General features: G+C 49.0%; 1 protein-coding gene across 1 annotated transcript; it reads left to right on the top strand.

Annotated features, from left to right (window-relative positions):
- Positions 1 to 3,345: 3,345 nt before the first annotated feature.
- LOC138349602 (zinc finger protein 84-like) lies at positions 3,346 to 6,914 on the top strand. Its single transcript, XM_069304052.1, has 2 exons — positions 3,346 to 4,306; positions 6,853 to 6,914. Exons 1-2 carry the CDS (start codon positions 3,346 to 3,348, stop codon positions 6,912 to 6,914), a joined length of 1,023 nt encoding a protein of 340 aa, XP_069160153.1.
- The last annotated feature ends 9,737 nt before the right edge of the window (positions 6,915 to 16,651 follow it).

The following is a 16,651-nucleotide window of genomic DNA, read 5'->3' as shown; positions in this document are numbered from 1 at the left end:
ACCGTCGTCTGCACGGTGGCGTCGTGCAGACGACGCCACTGTCCTCACCAAAATTGGGGGCTCCCAACCTTCTCTTCTTGCTGTTTATACCCTCTATACACACGTTATATATAAGTATCTACATTTGTGTTCACCATAGCGAAACACTAAGCTGGTATGGTGAGTGCAGTCAATAAAAGGTGGCCACACACAGTCAGAAGACATCGCCACCACCCTCCCTCCCACAGCATTACTCCTCCCTCCATGGCGCACAGCGCTAAATATCACCACAATCCTGCTATTATCAGAACCCTGGTCAGTTTTATCACAGTCAGGGGTCTTCAGTAATAATATCATCGCTACATAATAGCATGAACAAGTATATTATGGCATTTTTAGGCGATGCTGTGGTCACAAGCTGAACAGCAGTGCTGTTAGCTCATGCTGCGTGCGTCAGGCTTGGTAGCTCACTCAATACTGAGGCCAATAACACCCGGGAATTTTGGCCCACGATTTTTAAAAAAAATGGCGTCTGTTTACAAGAGCCCTGATGAAGGTGTGGTGAACTCTGTGTATCCGCGGGCCGTTTAAATCTTGCGTAGTACTCCAACACATCATATGACATGATGTGCAGTTGACTGGAACAACGTCCAACACATCATATGACGTGATGCGCACTTTAAGGGTTAATCGTACATTTGTGTGTTCCACTGAACATTTAGTACAGAATTCAATTTGTTCGTATCTGGGAATTCAGTAGGCCAGGGTTCATTAGAGTAAGGATGTACTGTATCTACATTTTCTTGCACCATTACAAACCACTGAGCAGTCCTGGTAGGTGAGGTAATGAAATTTAACCACAGCATAGCATCACACGTCACCTTATGCAGCAAAAGGCCTCCAATATACTAAGCACTTGCTAACTCTAGCCATAACACTGCTATTGTTATCAGATTCCTGTCACTAAATCATGAATACGAATCATTTTCCACAAGTTTATTTTCTAATGGAAGATGAAGTACCGTTTCATGTGTAGATGTACAACCTGTGGTTGTGTGCTGGGAATATCTTCCTACAACTGTGAACATCATAACCAGTATTGTGTTCACTGATATCTGAACCTTGTACATAGACTTTATCACAATCAGGATCTTCTGTGGCACTATTATAAAAATGTAATCAGTTATTTGTTCCCATCATTATTAAGTGATGCTGTGGGTACAAGCTGCATGAGTGTTGTGAGCTGCATCATGCACTGTCTGTGGTCGCCCTCTTAATACACACCTACCTAGGAGGGGTGCTCACTATTTCCAGGATGGCATCTGTTTATTGAAGGCCCGGGGAAGCAAATGTGAGCCCTGTGTATGTACAGGACTTTTAAATCTTATACGGTGCTTTAATTCATCCCTCACTGACTTGCACAGTAGGATCAGATATGGCATGATTGTCCCTGTTTGACAAGTGCATCTATAAGGTTCAACAAACCTATTCTCTCCTATCCTGTTCTAACTTAACCTAACCTGATCTAATGAAGCTAATAAATAACTCAGTTTTAACTCTGGGGACCTTTTTGGATATTTCTGTGTTAGATTTTCTCTCTTGAGAGCTACACTGTTCCAGAAGATGTTCTGAGTGCACTTGTAAAATGTAAATGGCCTTCCATTATAAATAAACAAAAGGTAAATGTTATTTCATATTGCTGTAGTTTAACACATTCCTGTTTCTCTCTTTTACAGCTCTTCCTCAAAGCCGAAGAATTACTCTTGCAATGCCAAGATAGTGACATTAAGCTCATGTAAGTGGAAGGGCTCCAGCCTATAGCATCTGCAGCTTGAGTGTCATAAAGCAGACTAATCTCAGATGTACTACTGGTACAGTATCAATACTTATTATCTTGACTTTTGTCTTAACATCTTTACTACGTGTACACCCAGCTGCCTGCTGCTGTCAAATTATTTATCTTTTTTAGTTACCTTTCCCCTGAAGTGTTCTAGTTGCATTATTGACATCTAGTAAATTGAATTTTAACCCCGGTTTACCAAGAAATGTTTATAATAAAAAAACATTATTTCTTTGGTGTCTTCAGTATTAGATATTTGTATAGTGTGCAAGTATTTTAAGTGTTGTTTATGTAGCCATTGTACTGTTTGGCTATAACATTTTGTAAGCAATGTACAGAAGTAATAACAAAAGGAATTGTATGTCTGCTGTATGAAATACACAGACAAATTTCTTCTATACTAATCATTGTAAAAGAATCTTAAACCATTATATATAGAATAGCTTGTAATCAAGGCATATTTGTGCACCATTTGTCATATCCTTTACCAATATCTTCATTCGATTAAGCAACCCCTCATAGTTCAACCTATCCTCGTTAAAGCACATCACACTTTGATGTATACTTTACCTAAGGCCAAAAACTGTCTTACTAGAAAATGTTAGTGGCTTGTGAAATTGACATATTGTCCCATTTCCTGTTCATGGGTCCTCTGGTTGGTTAGGATAAGGCACTTTAGTATGACAGTTTCTTGATGCTGGGAATGCTTGCAAGAATGAGCTACATAGTCAGAGGTTTCTGTATCACCTTAATGCATTTAGATACATTCAGTATATTTATATTTTCTCATTGTACAGTATACCTTGTTTTTTAGAATCACTCTCCTGTAGTGTGCTTTGTACTTCAAAACTTTTGTTTAGTTTGAATACTCATACTTTTCAAGCAGTGTGCAATGCTGTTAATTACCATAAAAGCATCAGTTTTCAAAACAAATTTAAATTCTTGTTGAATACAACTTAAAATTAATGAACACACTAATAGTGTAGTCATTGTTAGATATAATTTGAACTTTCATGCCATATGCACTCATTATGTAAAGCCAGTTCTTTGTTCAGTGTTATAAATCTGTATACAGAATATAGATTCATGGCATAAAAATTTATGTGTATAAAGTGTAAAAGTTGTTACATTATTACTGTATTTCTGATTAGGTATACAGACAGGAGTTCACTCAGTAAAGAAGCCATATTGTTGTTCAGTGTTCTTATCAAAGCATTGTCTAACAAAATTTAGGCAAACTGAACTGCAAAACATATTTTAGAATCTCGTATTGTAAAGATTTTGTTAATAAATTTACTGTAACCATGCAAGAGTGGCACACTAAAGAAAATTTGTATAAATGTAGTGTTTCAAGCACCTTCTCATAAATCTTTTTATTTTTCTAGTTAGAATTTTAGATTTAAAAGAAAAATATCCTAAGTGCAAAATGTTACTGTAACGTATATAAATAAAATTCAGTATTCGTAATTTGAAATATTTGTTAAAATATTTGTTACCTTTTATAGTATATTTTTTAGTTAAGTATGATGGCTCTGGGGCTTGCTGCCCTTGCGAACCAGTCTCTAGCCAGAGATCTCGCTATTCACTTAGTAACTCAAATGAACATTCATACAGAACAAAACAACTTGGTAAAGCAAATGAACATTGATACTGAAGAAAAACCTTATCATTGTTCTGTTTGTGTAAAAGATTTTACAAACAAATCTGCATTAATCTCACATAGGAGAACTCATACAGGAGAAAAGCCTTATCAATGTGCAATTTGTTTAAAAGACTTTTCAGAAAAATCAATGCTCGTAAAACATAGAAGAATTCACACAGGGGAGAAACCATATCAATGTTCAGATTGTTTAAAAGAATTCCTCAGAAAATCTCATTTAATATTGCATATGAGAAATCATACAGGAGAGAAACCATTTCAGTGTACTGAGTGTCTAAAAGATTTTTCAGATAAATATGCTTTAGTAGCACATATTAAAACTCACACAGGAGAGAAACCTCATCAGTGTTCAGTATGTGAAAAAGACTTTTCAAAAAAATCTGCTTTAGTATCACACATGAGAACTCATACAGGAGAAAAGCCATTTCAGTGTCCATTGTGTCAAAAAGACTTCAAAGAAAATTCTAATTTAGTAAAACACATGAGGACTCACACAGGTGAGAAGCCGTATCACTGTTCAGAGTGTCAGAGAGACTTTGCCAGAAAATCTTATTTAGTAGTACATATGAGAACCCACACAGGAGAGAAACCTTATCAATGTTCAGAGTGCCCAAAAGATTTTACATGTAGATCTGCTCTTATATCACATGTAAGAACTCACACAGGAGAACGACCATATCAATGTACAATGTGTGTAAAACGCTTTAAATTTAAATCTGCTCTAATATCACACAGAAAGGCTCACACTGAAGAGAAATTTCAATGTTCTCGTTGCCTAAAAGAATTTCCAGAAAAATCTTCCTTGGTAAAACACATGATTGAATCATGTGAGTTACCAAACAATAATATGGTTTCCGTCACACATGAGGGACAGCACATCAATGTTCATTGCATTTAAAAAATATATAGTTTCGTATATGTTAGAAAGACTTCTATGAAACTTATTCTAGTAAATTGTGTGAGGGTTCACACCAGAGAAAACTACATTCAAAACTGATAGTGTTCTTTCACCAAAAGATTTTGCACTAACACAAATTAAAACTTAAAAGCAAAATTATCTCCTGATTACCAAACCACAAACCAGAAAATGAAGAGACAATGATGTTTCGATCTATCCTGGCCCATTATCAAGTCGATTGTAATAATGTACTATGAAAGGTTACCCAATCGACTTGTTAATGGTCCAGGACGGACCAAAACGTTGTCGTCTCTTCATCTTCTAGTGTGTGGTTTGGTCACCATATCTATAGCCTCATCTTGGCTGAATTGTGACTTGGCTTATTGTGACTCATCCGCTGCAAATTATCTCCTGTTCTAATTTTTACAACACTAGAAATTTCTGGGTGAAGCCTCTACGGCTCCCTGGAGCTATCCAGGCTGATATGGATACCCTAACTATTTTGCATCAGTCAATGTGGGTGGTCCATAGAAATGCACATGTGATTTGGAGCATTCTGTATGTGCCATTGACCGGGGCAGGCACCCAGAAAGGTAAGCGCCACAAAACAAACCCCTATTCTGGTTAAAACAATGAAAAATGCCAATGAGTGGACAGAACTCCCAAAAAGAAAAAACGAGCAAACAAGCATGACGTCACCAGAGCCGCGCCACATGTCTGCGCAGCTTCCCCTGTGCCCGGGAGGGGGAAGGGGAAGCCCCAGACCCCTCGTGCCGGCAATCCACCTCTCAGTTCCTTGGCTGATGGGATAGTGCTCAGTCGTGTGGCTCCAGCTCCAGTCTTCTTCAGTGCTGTCATTGTTTTCAGTGCTGCTTTTACAGTGGTCGTGCGAGCTGGGAGTATTATTCTTGGGTACTCGGGCTGCATGTGCTTAGGGTCGCTTTCCCTAAGTTCCCTGCAAGTACTGCCCTTGAGGCTTTGGGTTCTCTTCCACAAGTCACCTTGGGTCTACCTTTCTTGGCTTTTCGCTGCTTGGCGTTTGGCCGCCCCGAGTGTGTGGGGAGTCCGCCATCCTTGTTGCCTTTGGGTAAGTGGTAGTTATTGCGCTGGTGGGGCGCGAGGTACTGCGTAGCTCATTTTTACCTTAACAGCGGCTGGCTCTGTTCTTTTCAGGTACATTGTCCTCTTGCGAGTTTTTCTTTTCTTTTTGTTTTGCCTGGTGGAGGGGGGGTCTGCCTTGTATTTTCGCTCCCCCTTATATTAGGGTTATTGTGTGGTGGCACCACCTGCTTCACCCTCGTGAGTGGACACATCCCATAAATTCAGTTTTTGGCAGTTTTGCTTGGTACTTTGGGGTGCTGGTTAGCAGTACCCTGCCTGGGATAACCATTAGCGGTACCTTGCCTGGGATAACCCTTAGCAGACCCAGTCTAGGGGCCCTGGGAAACCCCAAAAGGGGCACTCGGGTTCGATGGAGGAGACCCTTGTGTCCCCCCCTCGCTTTGTGCGAGTTTGAGGGTTGCTCTGTTCCCTTGTTTCAGGGCGACACTCATTGTTTTTGCCTCTGTCATGCTGCCTGTTGGGTCGGTAACACATTCGACCCAGAGTCATGTGAGTATTGTTGCTTGTTTATGACTCGATTCACCCAATCTGAGGATGATGTTCTTCGGGTGCAGGCAGCACGCGCGTTGCACGATAGGTTTAGGTTATTGCAATGTGCTTTTTTTATTGATTGTCGCTTCCCCGGACCCCCCGAGGCTGCCCCGCTTTGCTTATAGGGACGCGGACTTGAGGGTGGTTGTAGTTTCAGCCTTGGTTCCGTCCATGCCCCCCTTGTACTTCCCCCTTCAGTGGTTCATTCGGTCCCCCCCCCCCTTGCTTCTGGCCCCGAAGCGTCTGAGGGCTATGGGGTCGGGGCAGGGTTTAGAGGCTTCTGAGACTTGGGCAGTTTCGGGGGTTGCCCCGTCCGGGGTGGTTACGGGGGCATTAGAGTCGGTTCCTCTTGCCCTTGCTCTGAGGTCTGACCAGTGGGCCCCTTCTCTTTCGAAGTTTTCAGCTGCCCCGGATTTTTCTTTTGAGGCAGGGGCTTTAGAGAGCAACTTGGCCCTGGGGCCTGATGTGGGGGTTCCCGGGGTTGGGGAGGAGCTGACTTGGGGGGGTCCTTGGGCTCTGATAGACCCCTGCTGGATTTTCAGGCCTTCTGAGCGTGGCTAACTGTTGCAAGGAGTGGGGTTTTCTTTTCCCACCTCTGCATACGATTTGGATTTAAGTTTGGCTCCTCCCCGGGTTCGGTTTCATCTTTCTGGAGGTTTTCGGCTTCCCGCATCTCGCCTCCTGAGGTGCGGTCGGCCGTTGCGGCTTACCTCCTGCGTGACACGGAGTTTGCCTCCATAACGAATCCTTCTTCATTCAGGTTTGGATCTTCGTGTCCTTACTGGGTGCATTATAAGGTTCTGAGTTCGTCTTGGCTTGCAGACTGCCCCTTGTTCTCATTGGATGCTTGGGACTCCTTCTTCCAGACCCGCATGTTTGAGTGATGCAAGGCATTGACGGTGGTCCAGGTTTACTTGGAGGGCGACTTTTAGCAAGTGCCTTTTGTGTGCCTTTTCGCTCCTGCCCTTTTGTGGGATGTTGGCGCGGTGCAGCTTCATGTGCAGGTTCCTTCCCTGTCGGCTGCGCGTGTTGCTGAGGACTATCGCGCTCGTGGCGTCTTAGCTGCAGTCCTGTGTTACTTTTCCCTCCGGGAGCTGTCTTCGGATTCACTGGCGGAGGATGTAGAGGCGCTTGGGTCTGTTCTCGGGTCTAGTGCCTTGGTCTCGGCTGTTCGCGTGTCGTCTGCACTCTTGAAGCTGTTTGCGCCGATCCTGTGAGAGGGGCTGCTGTGGTTTTTTACTGCGTGGTTCGCGTGTTGACAGGCGGTTCTCGCGTCCTCCCTGGAATTCGCTTGGGCCCTGCTTCTTCCTTCGTCTTTCCCGTTTTGTCTTTTTGGTTTTTGCGGCCTTTGCTGTTGAGCGTTATATTCAGGCGGCTTCTTTCTCTTGCTGCCCTATGTCTGAATTATTGGTTCTCTGGGGGGTCCCTTCCTGGATGGGTTGTGCCAGGGTTCGCGGTTCTGTTCGTCGGGGTCGACCACAGGTGTCGGGATTGGAACCGGTGCCGCCTGCAGTCCCGGCTGCGCCTGGTTGACGCAGTGTTCGCTCAGCACTCTGGTCGGGTTCTTGTAAGGGGCATTGACTCTTACGTGGTTCGCCCCATTGACAGGGCAGTACGGGGGAGACTTGCTCTGTTCGCTCATGCCTGGTCTCACTATTTGTGGGCTATTCGAGTCGTTTCTCACGGCCTGCGATGGCATTGGGTGGCTTCTCCTCCTTTTGGGGGGTTTGGGGCTGGCAGGGCAGGTTTTCTCTCCTGCACTCTGTCAAGTCATCTTGGAGTGGGTGCATTTGGGCGTGGTCAAAACGATGACTTCTCTCAGGTGGGTTTCCTACCTGTTTCCAGTCCCGTTTGCGAACCTGCGGTTCATTCTGGACTTGTCCTGTCTGAACCCTTGGGTTTCTTGCCCCTCGTTTCAGATGATCACTTTGTCCCAGGTCCGGTTTCTGTTGGAGCCGGGTGCTTGGATGGTGTCCCTGAACCTCAAGGATGCATATTGGCACGTCCCTATTCATCTGGGGTTCAGGGACTGGCTTGGTTTTGTTGTGGGACGTCAGTGTTACCGCTTTCATTGTCTCTTGTTCGGATTGAATCTGGCACCTCGCGTGTTCACACACCTTACCCGGGTCGTGGTGGCCCGTCTGCATCTGTTAGGTGTTCATGTGTTGGGTTACGACTGGCTGGTTTAGGCTCCCAGTCGGTCCGCGTGTCTGCTCGCCAGGGACTTTGTGCTTTCCCAGCTCGTCGGGTTTGGGTTCCTGGTGAGCTGGAGGAAGTCCCATCTGGTTCCCTCCCAGGTTCGATCCTGGCTGGGTCTTGTGTGGGACTCTTGAACCGCTTCCTTGTCTCTTCGTCCGGCGTCTCTCCTTCGGCTGCGGTCCCGCCTGTGCTTCTTTCTAGGGGGCTCCCGGGTCACTTGGCGGTTGCTCAAGGGTCTGTGCAGGAGCCTGAACTTTGCAATGTTGGTCTACCCGCTGGGGCGGGTGTGGCTTCATCGACTTTTCTGGTCCCTTCGGGGATGTCCCTTCCGCCTCTCTCGTGGTCACTGGGTTCGACCCCCAGAGGCCTTGCGTCAGCTGCTGCATCACTGGCTTCCTCTAAGGGTTTTTTGGGGTTCAGTGCCTTGACGCCTGCCCGAGCCCTCGCTCGATGTGTTCACGGTCGTGTCATCTCTAGGCTGGTGCTTTGTGACCAGTGCTCTCCAGTCCGGCCAGGGGGCGGTTGGGTCCGTCCTTCCGTCGGACCCACAGCACAGTGTGGGAGTTCGTGGTTTTGTGATTTGCGCTTCGGAGGGTTCGGGTCGCCCAGGGATCGATGATCCGGCTCCATTCAGACTGCTCCCCGGTGGGTCATTGCCTGACCTGAGGTGGTTCGATGCAGTCCTTGGCTTTTTGGGGCTGGATGCTTCGGGTGACTCGTCTGCTGAGTTCTCAGCGTTTGATTCTCCTGGTGGTTCATGTCCGGGGTGTGTCCAATATCCTGGCAGACGGCCTGACACGTTTCGTTCCCCTGTCCACTGAATGGACGGTCGATGCTGACTCCTTCCATTGGCTCTGCCAGATGTTCGAGCGTCCAGAGGTGGACCTTTTCACGTCGGCGTGGTCGAGGCGTCTTCAGTGTATGTGGCGCCTGATTCATCTTCCCGACCGCGAGGCTGTCGGGGTCGATGCCTTTCGGCTGGACTGGTCGAGGTGGGGGTTTCTGTACCTCTTCCCCCCCGGTTCAGTTGTTGCTCCAGGACCTGGCTCGCTCAGAGACTTACCAGGGGCTAGTAGTCCTCTTGGCCCCGTGGTGGCCGACCCAGCTGTGGTTTCAGGCGCTGATTGCTCGGTGTCCGGACCCGGAGGTTTTTCCGCGGCTCCTCCTCTTTCAGCAGATCGGCCCAATCCGGTACGAGACTGGCTCACTGTTCTCCTCGAGTCTTCGCGTTTGGTGTTTTTGACTCTGGTTTATCACCATCTCTGTGGTGATCAGGTGGCTTCCTTGAAGGTGTCCCACCTGCAGGCTTTTTCTCGGCAGCTGGTTATCTTGATTATCTTGAGGTTATCTTGAGTTGATTTCGGGGCTTTTTAGTGTCCCCGCGGCTCGGTCCTTGACCAGGCCTCTACCCCCAGGAAGCAGCCTGTGACAGCTGACTAACTCCTAGGTACCTATTTACTGCTAGGTAACAGGAGCATCAGGGTGAAAGAAACTCTGCCCATCATTTCTCGCCTGCGTCCGGGATCGAACTCGGGACCACAGGATCATGTGTCCAGTGTGCTGTCCGCTCGCTCGGTTGGCCCCGGCAGTATGAAGTTTCCTGGCGGTCCTTCCGGTTCTTTTTTACTCTTTGTAGTTGCTCTTTGCTTTCAGTTCCGGTGGTGTTGTCCTTTCTCTCTTGGTTGTTCCAGGACCGTCATCTTATGCCGAAAACTGTTGCCTCGTATCTTGCGGCGCTGGCGGAGCCGCTGCAGCTTGCTTTCGGTATCGATGTTACTTCTGCACTGTTTCGCAAGCTGTCTCGTGTGTTGTTTCACCTCTGGCCTGTTCATGCGCTGCCTGAGCCATCCTGGTCTTCTGACAGGGTCCTCTCTTATCTCTCTTCTCCTCAGTTTGTTGTGGCCCCTTCGGTTGAGGATTGTTTTGCTAATGCTCTGTTTCTGTTGGCATTGGCCTCTGGGGGGTCAGGTTGTGGAGCTTCATGCTCTTCTCTGGCACGGGTTTCTGCTCTTTTGGTCGTGGTCATAGGTATGTTCGTCTGCAGCCGTCTCCCTCTTTTCTGGCGAAGAACGAGACTGCTGCTTTCCGGAGGGATCCTTGTGTTGTTGATGCTTGGTTGGTCAGGCCGAGGGTTCATCATGTATTGTGTCCGGTTGCGGCCCTCCGCCGTTATTTGCTCACCTCGGCTTCTGTGTCCGGGGACGCGCTTTGGGTTGATCCGGTTTCCCTCTTCCCTGTTCGGGGGTGCGGGTCTGTTCAATAATTAAGTCTAGCCAGCCTGCGGTCTATCCCCGTGCCCATGACATTGTAAGTTTGCTGCTCTTGCTCACGTCTTTGGCAACATGTCTTGGGCTGACATTCGGACGCAGGGTTTTTGGCAGTCGAACAGGGTCCTGGCTGCACGCTACCTCGTGAACATCCCTGGGCCTAGTCGGGCCTGTGTCGCTTTGGGTCGCGGCTGCAGCCTGTTGTCTCGACTTTGAGTTGAGGTGTGGAGCACCGACCGCCTCCCGGGTGAGTCCCTTTTCTTCTTTTTGTTGTTGGTGAAGTAGCTCTGGGAAGCCGTAGGGGCTCCCCCCCAGAAAACCAGCGTTGAATGTAATGAAGCGCCATTTTCTGGGTGAGTCCCGGAGGCTCCTCGGCAACCCTCCCTCCCTCCCTGCTGTCGGCAGCTTTTCACGTTTTTGATATCCAGTCTTGGAACTAAGAGGTGGATCGCCGGTGCGAGGGGTCTGGGGTCCCCCCTTCCCCCCTCCCCAGGATGCAGGGAGCTGCGCAGACATGCGGCGCGGCTCCAGTGAAGTCATGCTTGTTTGCTCGTTTCTTCTTTCGGGGAGTTCTGTCTACTCGTTGGCGTTTTTTGTTGTTTTAACCAGAATAGGGGTTTCTTTTGTGGCACTTACCTTTCTAGGTGCCTGTCCTGGTTGATGGCAGATATAGAATGCTCCAAATCACATGTGCATTTATATGTGCAATTTGCTCCTCGTGCCTCTGTGAGGGGGGCCCAGGTTCTGGCTCGTGGTCCCTGGTAGTCCTAGGACTCTACCCACATTGACTGATGCAAAATAGTTAGGGTGTCCATATCAGCCAGGATAGCTCTGGGGAACCTTCGGGATTTGCCCAGAAAATGGCGTTTCATTATTCAACGCTGGTTTTTTTATGCTTTTAGAGACAATACTTGCACAGTTAATATTTCTAAATTATTATTTATAACAGTAGACTGACTAGAAATTTGTTGAATATCTTGTAAGCCTTTTTATTCTTCTCATGTGTTGTATAAAGTAACTTTTGAAAAAAAAAAAAAAATACGCTTACTGTAAACATGCAAAATTAGAGGAGAGAGAAACAGTACTGGCATTGTGTGTCTCAGAGCATAACAAATATAGTGTTGTAAGGTATATGAGAGTAACTACATATATAATCCATTTGTCTCAGACTTTAGTTGATAGGAGCATCACTTCTACAATCAACAGGCATACCTTTATTGTACTAAAACTTGTTTACAATTTACCCTCTTTGTTGTTACCGGAGATCGATCTTAAGAATTTCAATATGCTGCTCATAGGTAAATTAGAAGTTATCTTAAGCTGGGCTGAAAGTACTCGGTTAGAATGATGTTGATATTTTTATTAAATATGTCTAACACTGATACCCAATAATGTATTTATTAGTTCCAACACTGATCTCTAATGATAACCTATGATACATTAAATAAGTTCAACACTGATATCTAACTATATATATATATATATATATATATATATATATATATATATATATATATATATATATATATATATATATATATCGTACCTAGTAGCCAGAACGCACTTTTCAGCCTACTATGCAAGGCCCAATTTGCTTAATAAGCCAAGTTTTCATGAATTAATTGTTTTTCGACTACCTAACCTAACCTAACTTTTCTGGGGGGAGCCCCGTCGGCTCCCCGGACCTTTACCGGCTGATATGCTAATATCAGACTTTGGCGTCAGTCATGTGTATGGAGTTCTAGGGCCTACCGGGGACCACGGCCAGAACCTGGCCCCCTCAGAGAGGCAAGGGGAGCAATGGCATATAGAAACCCCCGTGTGGTAGGAAGCATTCTATGTCTGCCATCGACCGGGTCAAGCATCCAGAAAGGTAAGCATTCCAAAAAAAAAAACCTATTCTGGTGAAAATTGCTACCTAAAGCTGAACTAGTGGATAGAACTCTTCAACAGAAAACAAGGAAACTAGTATGACGTCATACGTCACCGCGCCGCTGTCTGCGCAGCTCCCCCCTCCCCGGGAGGGGGAAGGGGGAGCCTCAGACCTCCCACGCCGGCTATCCACCCATCAGTTCTTCGGCTGATGCTATAGGCACCGGTTATGTGCTCCGGCTCCAGTGGTTGTTTCAGCACTGTACCTAGAGTGTGGTGTCTGTTTTCTAGGTGGTGCGTGAGCCAGGAGTGATTCTCCAGTACTCTGGCTGCATGCACCTAGGGTTCCCTTCCCTAGGTGCCCTGTAAGTACTGCCCTTGGGGCTTGGGGCCACCTTCCACAAGTTCCTTGGGTCCTGCCCCTGCTTGGCCGTTTCCTGCTTGGTTTTCGGCCTGTCATTGTGTGCTCGGGTGTTCTGTCTCCCTTGTTCGCCTTAGAATAAGGGGCAGTTTTTGCACTGGTGGGGCGCAGGGTACTGTGCAGCTTGTCTTTACCAATCATAGCGGCCGGCTCTGTTCCGCTTGGGTACACTGTCCTCTTGCGGGGTTTTCTTTTTCTTTTTGTTTATCTACCTGGTGGGGGGGGTCTGCCTTCGTTCTTGCTCCTTGTGTCCCTTGTGTTCTGAGTATTTTCTGGTGGTACCCCCTGCTAGGTCCCCATGAGTGTAAACGTCCCGGGGGTTCAGCTCTTAGAAAGTTGTTTGGTAGCTTTGGGTGCCGGTTAGCAGTACCCTGCCTGGGATTACCTGAGCGCGAGTCCTCTTATAGTAAAGGCTCGGGACCCTGGGAAACCCCTGGGGGCGTGCGGGTCCGATGGATGTGACCCCAGAGTCCCCCCTCGCTTCCAGCGAGTTTGAGGGTTGCTCTCACCCTCTGTCTCTGGGTGACTCTCTGTTTTGCCTCCGTCTGCTGCCTGTGGGGTCGGTGACACCTTCGACCCGGAGTCCTGCGAGTTTGGTTGCTCGTTGTGACTCGGTTACCCAGTTGTGCTGACAAAGCGGGTGCGGGCACCAGGGGCGTTGCACTTGAGCCTTGGTGGTGGCAACGTTCTCGTGGTTTCCTCCCCGGGAGCCCCGGGGCTGCCTCGTTGTAGTTCGTTTTGGGACTTGGGGGTGTTGGTTGCTTCGGTTCCATCCATGCCCCCTTGTCTTTCCCCTGGATCACCCTTCCTGCCTGCATCCGGTTCCTTACCGTCTGTAGGTTCGGGGCGGGGTTTTTGATGGTGTTGAGACTCGGGCAGTCTCGGGGAATTCCCCTTCCGGGGTAGTGACGGGGGCATTTGAGCCTGTTCCTCCAGCCGTGTTGTATGAGTCTGCCAGTGGGCTCCCTTCCTTAGTGTTTTCACGGCTGCCCCGGTTTTCTGGTACGGCCGGGGCTTTGGGGGAACGGCTCGGCCCCGGGGCCTGTCGTGTAGGTTCCCGGGGCTGGGGAGGGGCTGACTTGGGGGGCCTTGGCACCGTTGGACCCCGTGGGGGTTTTTATCCCCCTCTAGGCGGGGCTTGTGGTTACGCGGAGTGGGGTTTTTCCTTCCCACTCGCCGTACGTGCTGTTGGAGGTCGGCCCCTCCCCGGGCTCGGTTCCTTGGCCTTTGAGTCGGTTGGTTCCGTTCTGTGGGTGGATGTTTCCTCCCACCCATTTTTGGGACGGTGTTTTCGTCATGTTTCCCTGTTCGATGGGGTTCTGCGTGACTTCTGATCTCGGGTGCGCCTGCGCCTTCGTGTGCCTTCGGGACTAGTGTTGGCTTCTGTGTTCTCGAGGGTTCGGGAAGGTTTTCCCTACTTCCCGCATTATTGGAACATCTGTCGGCTCCTCGTCCTTGTCGCCGTTTTGGGCTACTTGTGGCCCGGTTGGGCTCCTTGTGAGTCGGTTGGGCTACTTGTAGCTCTGTTGGGCTACTTGTAGCTCTGTTGGGCTACTTGTCGCCCTGTTGGGCTACTTGTCGCCCGGTTGGGCTACTTTTTGGGCTCTTTGCTTCTTTGGCCGGTTTTATTGTTCCTGCTTCCTCTTTTGGCTACTTTTCTCGTGCAGTAGTCCTGGTTGGCGCCTTCCCGCAGAGAGGGTGTGCGGTTCGGCCAGCGTGTTATGCGCATGCGCCGTGGAGTTTGTTTTGGTCTGGGCGGTGTTTCAGTGCTGGTGTTTTGCGCCCTTTTTGCTACAGTGTTTCGCCTCTCGTTCTTCTCCCTGGCTGCGGTATGTGCCCCTTCGCTCCGGGGGTGTCCTAGTTCCCAGATGTGGGGAGGACACCGCGGTTTTCCCTGTGTCATGGGTGTGGACCGCCTCCTTCGCCTCTCCCTGCTCTCCTGCAGGTCCAGCAGGGTCCGGCTCTGGCGTCTTCACCTCGCGGTGCTCCCAGGTTCTTCTGGGCACGGTTGAGTCGTGTCAAGTTCGTGCCACCGTTCGCCAGGTGAGTTTCTGCGGTCTGGCGTCTTTTGGCCGGGCGCTGGATGCGGAGTTGTTTATATACCTGTCTTTATTTAGGTATATTTTTGTACGACTGAGACCGTTCGCACACCAGTGACTGTCCCTTTTTCAACCCTTCCTGTCCCCTTCATGTGCATGTCCAACCCATGCTGGAGTCATTCAGGGGACCCACCTTTTTTAATGTTGTGCGGTGTGGGGGTTGTAGGGTTGGTTCTGTGCTCACCTGGTAAGGCTCCTGGCTGTGCTTGCAGGGTTTTAGCTCTGGCTCTTGGGTCCCGCCTATCTGGTAGAACTTGCGGGATAGTACCAGTGGAGTGCAGTGGTGCTATTGGCACATTTGGGGAACACTGTATTACCATCAGAGGTCTGTGCTTATTACATGACCTACTTGTGAGCATAAGCCTTCTTGCTGGTTCGTCCGTGGACTTCCAGGGCACATTAGCCTGTTTTCGTATTGCAGTTCCGGCCCATCCTGGTTGTGAGGGTATGTGGGCTGGCGGAATGCTCCTAGCAGCTGCCTGGTGGGCCACCCTCTGGCCGGTCTAGCCTGGCCTTGGGCCAGGCTTGAGGTGTAACAGAGCTCCCAGTACCTCATCCAGCAGGTATCGAGCGGGGTTTCTCCGCCGTCGGTCGCCTGGTGCAGGTTTCTGGGCCTGCGGGGTTTTGTCGTGTCTCCATTGGCCCTGTTTGGGGTCTGCCTGCTCCATTCTCTGCCTTTGCAGAAGGGAGTTGCTATTTACATGTTGCATGTTGCAGTGGTGCCTGTTGCTGCTGCTGCACGTGTGCATTGGTACCGTGTTTCACGGTGGCGTGTCCTTGTTCCTGTGTCCGGTTGTGGTGTGGCACTTTGCTGCTGTTTTGTGCCTGGGGATTGCGTGGGTGTTTTTCTGTCCCTGCCTGGTTGTCCACCCCTGGTTGTTTTCCTGGGGTTTTTGTGCTTCTGCTCTTTCTTCCTGCCTCCTCTGCAGCAGGGGTGTTCTGCGTGTGTTCTTGGGCGTTTTTCAGCCTGTGTCCTGTGATAAGCTTCTTTGTCTCGGTCTATTGCAGTTGTTCGTACCCCTTGGTTCGGGTACTGTTCTGGCGGCGACCCTTTCGCCTTCTTTGGTTTCCTAGCTTGCCCTGCCGTTTTTTTTTTTTTTTTTTGGGGGGGTCTTGCGATGTCTCACGTCGGACCCGTCATTTCTGAACTCCTGGCGGGCTGGCATGCTTTGGAGTTTTTCTGTTCGGCAGACGTTCCATCTCCTTGTGCCGCCTGGGTTTCGGTGGTCGCGCCCGAGATCTTCCCGCGGCTCCGCCTTTTCCTGGGCTCGGAGGGGCCTTGTCAGGGCTGCTTATGTTCTGCCTCGCGGTCTCGCCTCCAGTTGGTGGTCGGGTGGCTTCGTGGTAGGTGTCCCACCTGCGTGCTTCTCTTGGCGGCAGTATGGGGTATTTTGGCGGTCCTTCCTTTTCCTGTCCCTTCTTAGGTGGTTACTCTTGTTAGCTTGGTTTACTCTCGGCTTGGTTTTCTGGTGGGGGTTGGGGGCCGTCGTCTTGCCACATACTGTCGCCTCTTTTAGTGCGGCGCTGGCGGAGCCGCTTCAGCTTGCTTCGGTCTTGGTGTTGCTTCTGCACCGTTAGTAAGCTGTCTTGTGCGTTATTTCACCTCCGGCCTGTTCGTGCACCGCTTGCACCATCCTGGTCTCTGGTCAGCTTGCTCTGTCTTCTCCTCGGTTGGTAGTGCCCCTTCGGTTCCGGTGTGTTTTTTCGTCGGCTCTTTCTTTTTGGCCTTTGCCTCTGGGGGTCGAGTCGCTGAGTTTTCTTGC

This window comes from Procambarus clarkii, chromosome 5 (assembly GCF_040958095.1).
Source record: "Procambarus clarkii isolate CNS0578487 chromosome 5, FALCON_Pclarkii_2.0, whole genome shotgun sequence".
NCBI lineage: Eukaryota > Metazoa > Arthropoda > Malacostraca > Decapoda > Cambaridae > Procambarus > Procambarus clarkii.
The sequence above is the reverse complement of the archived record's forward strand: the minus strand, read 5'-3'. Positions and strand labels throughout refer to the sequence as shown.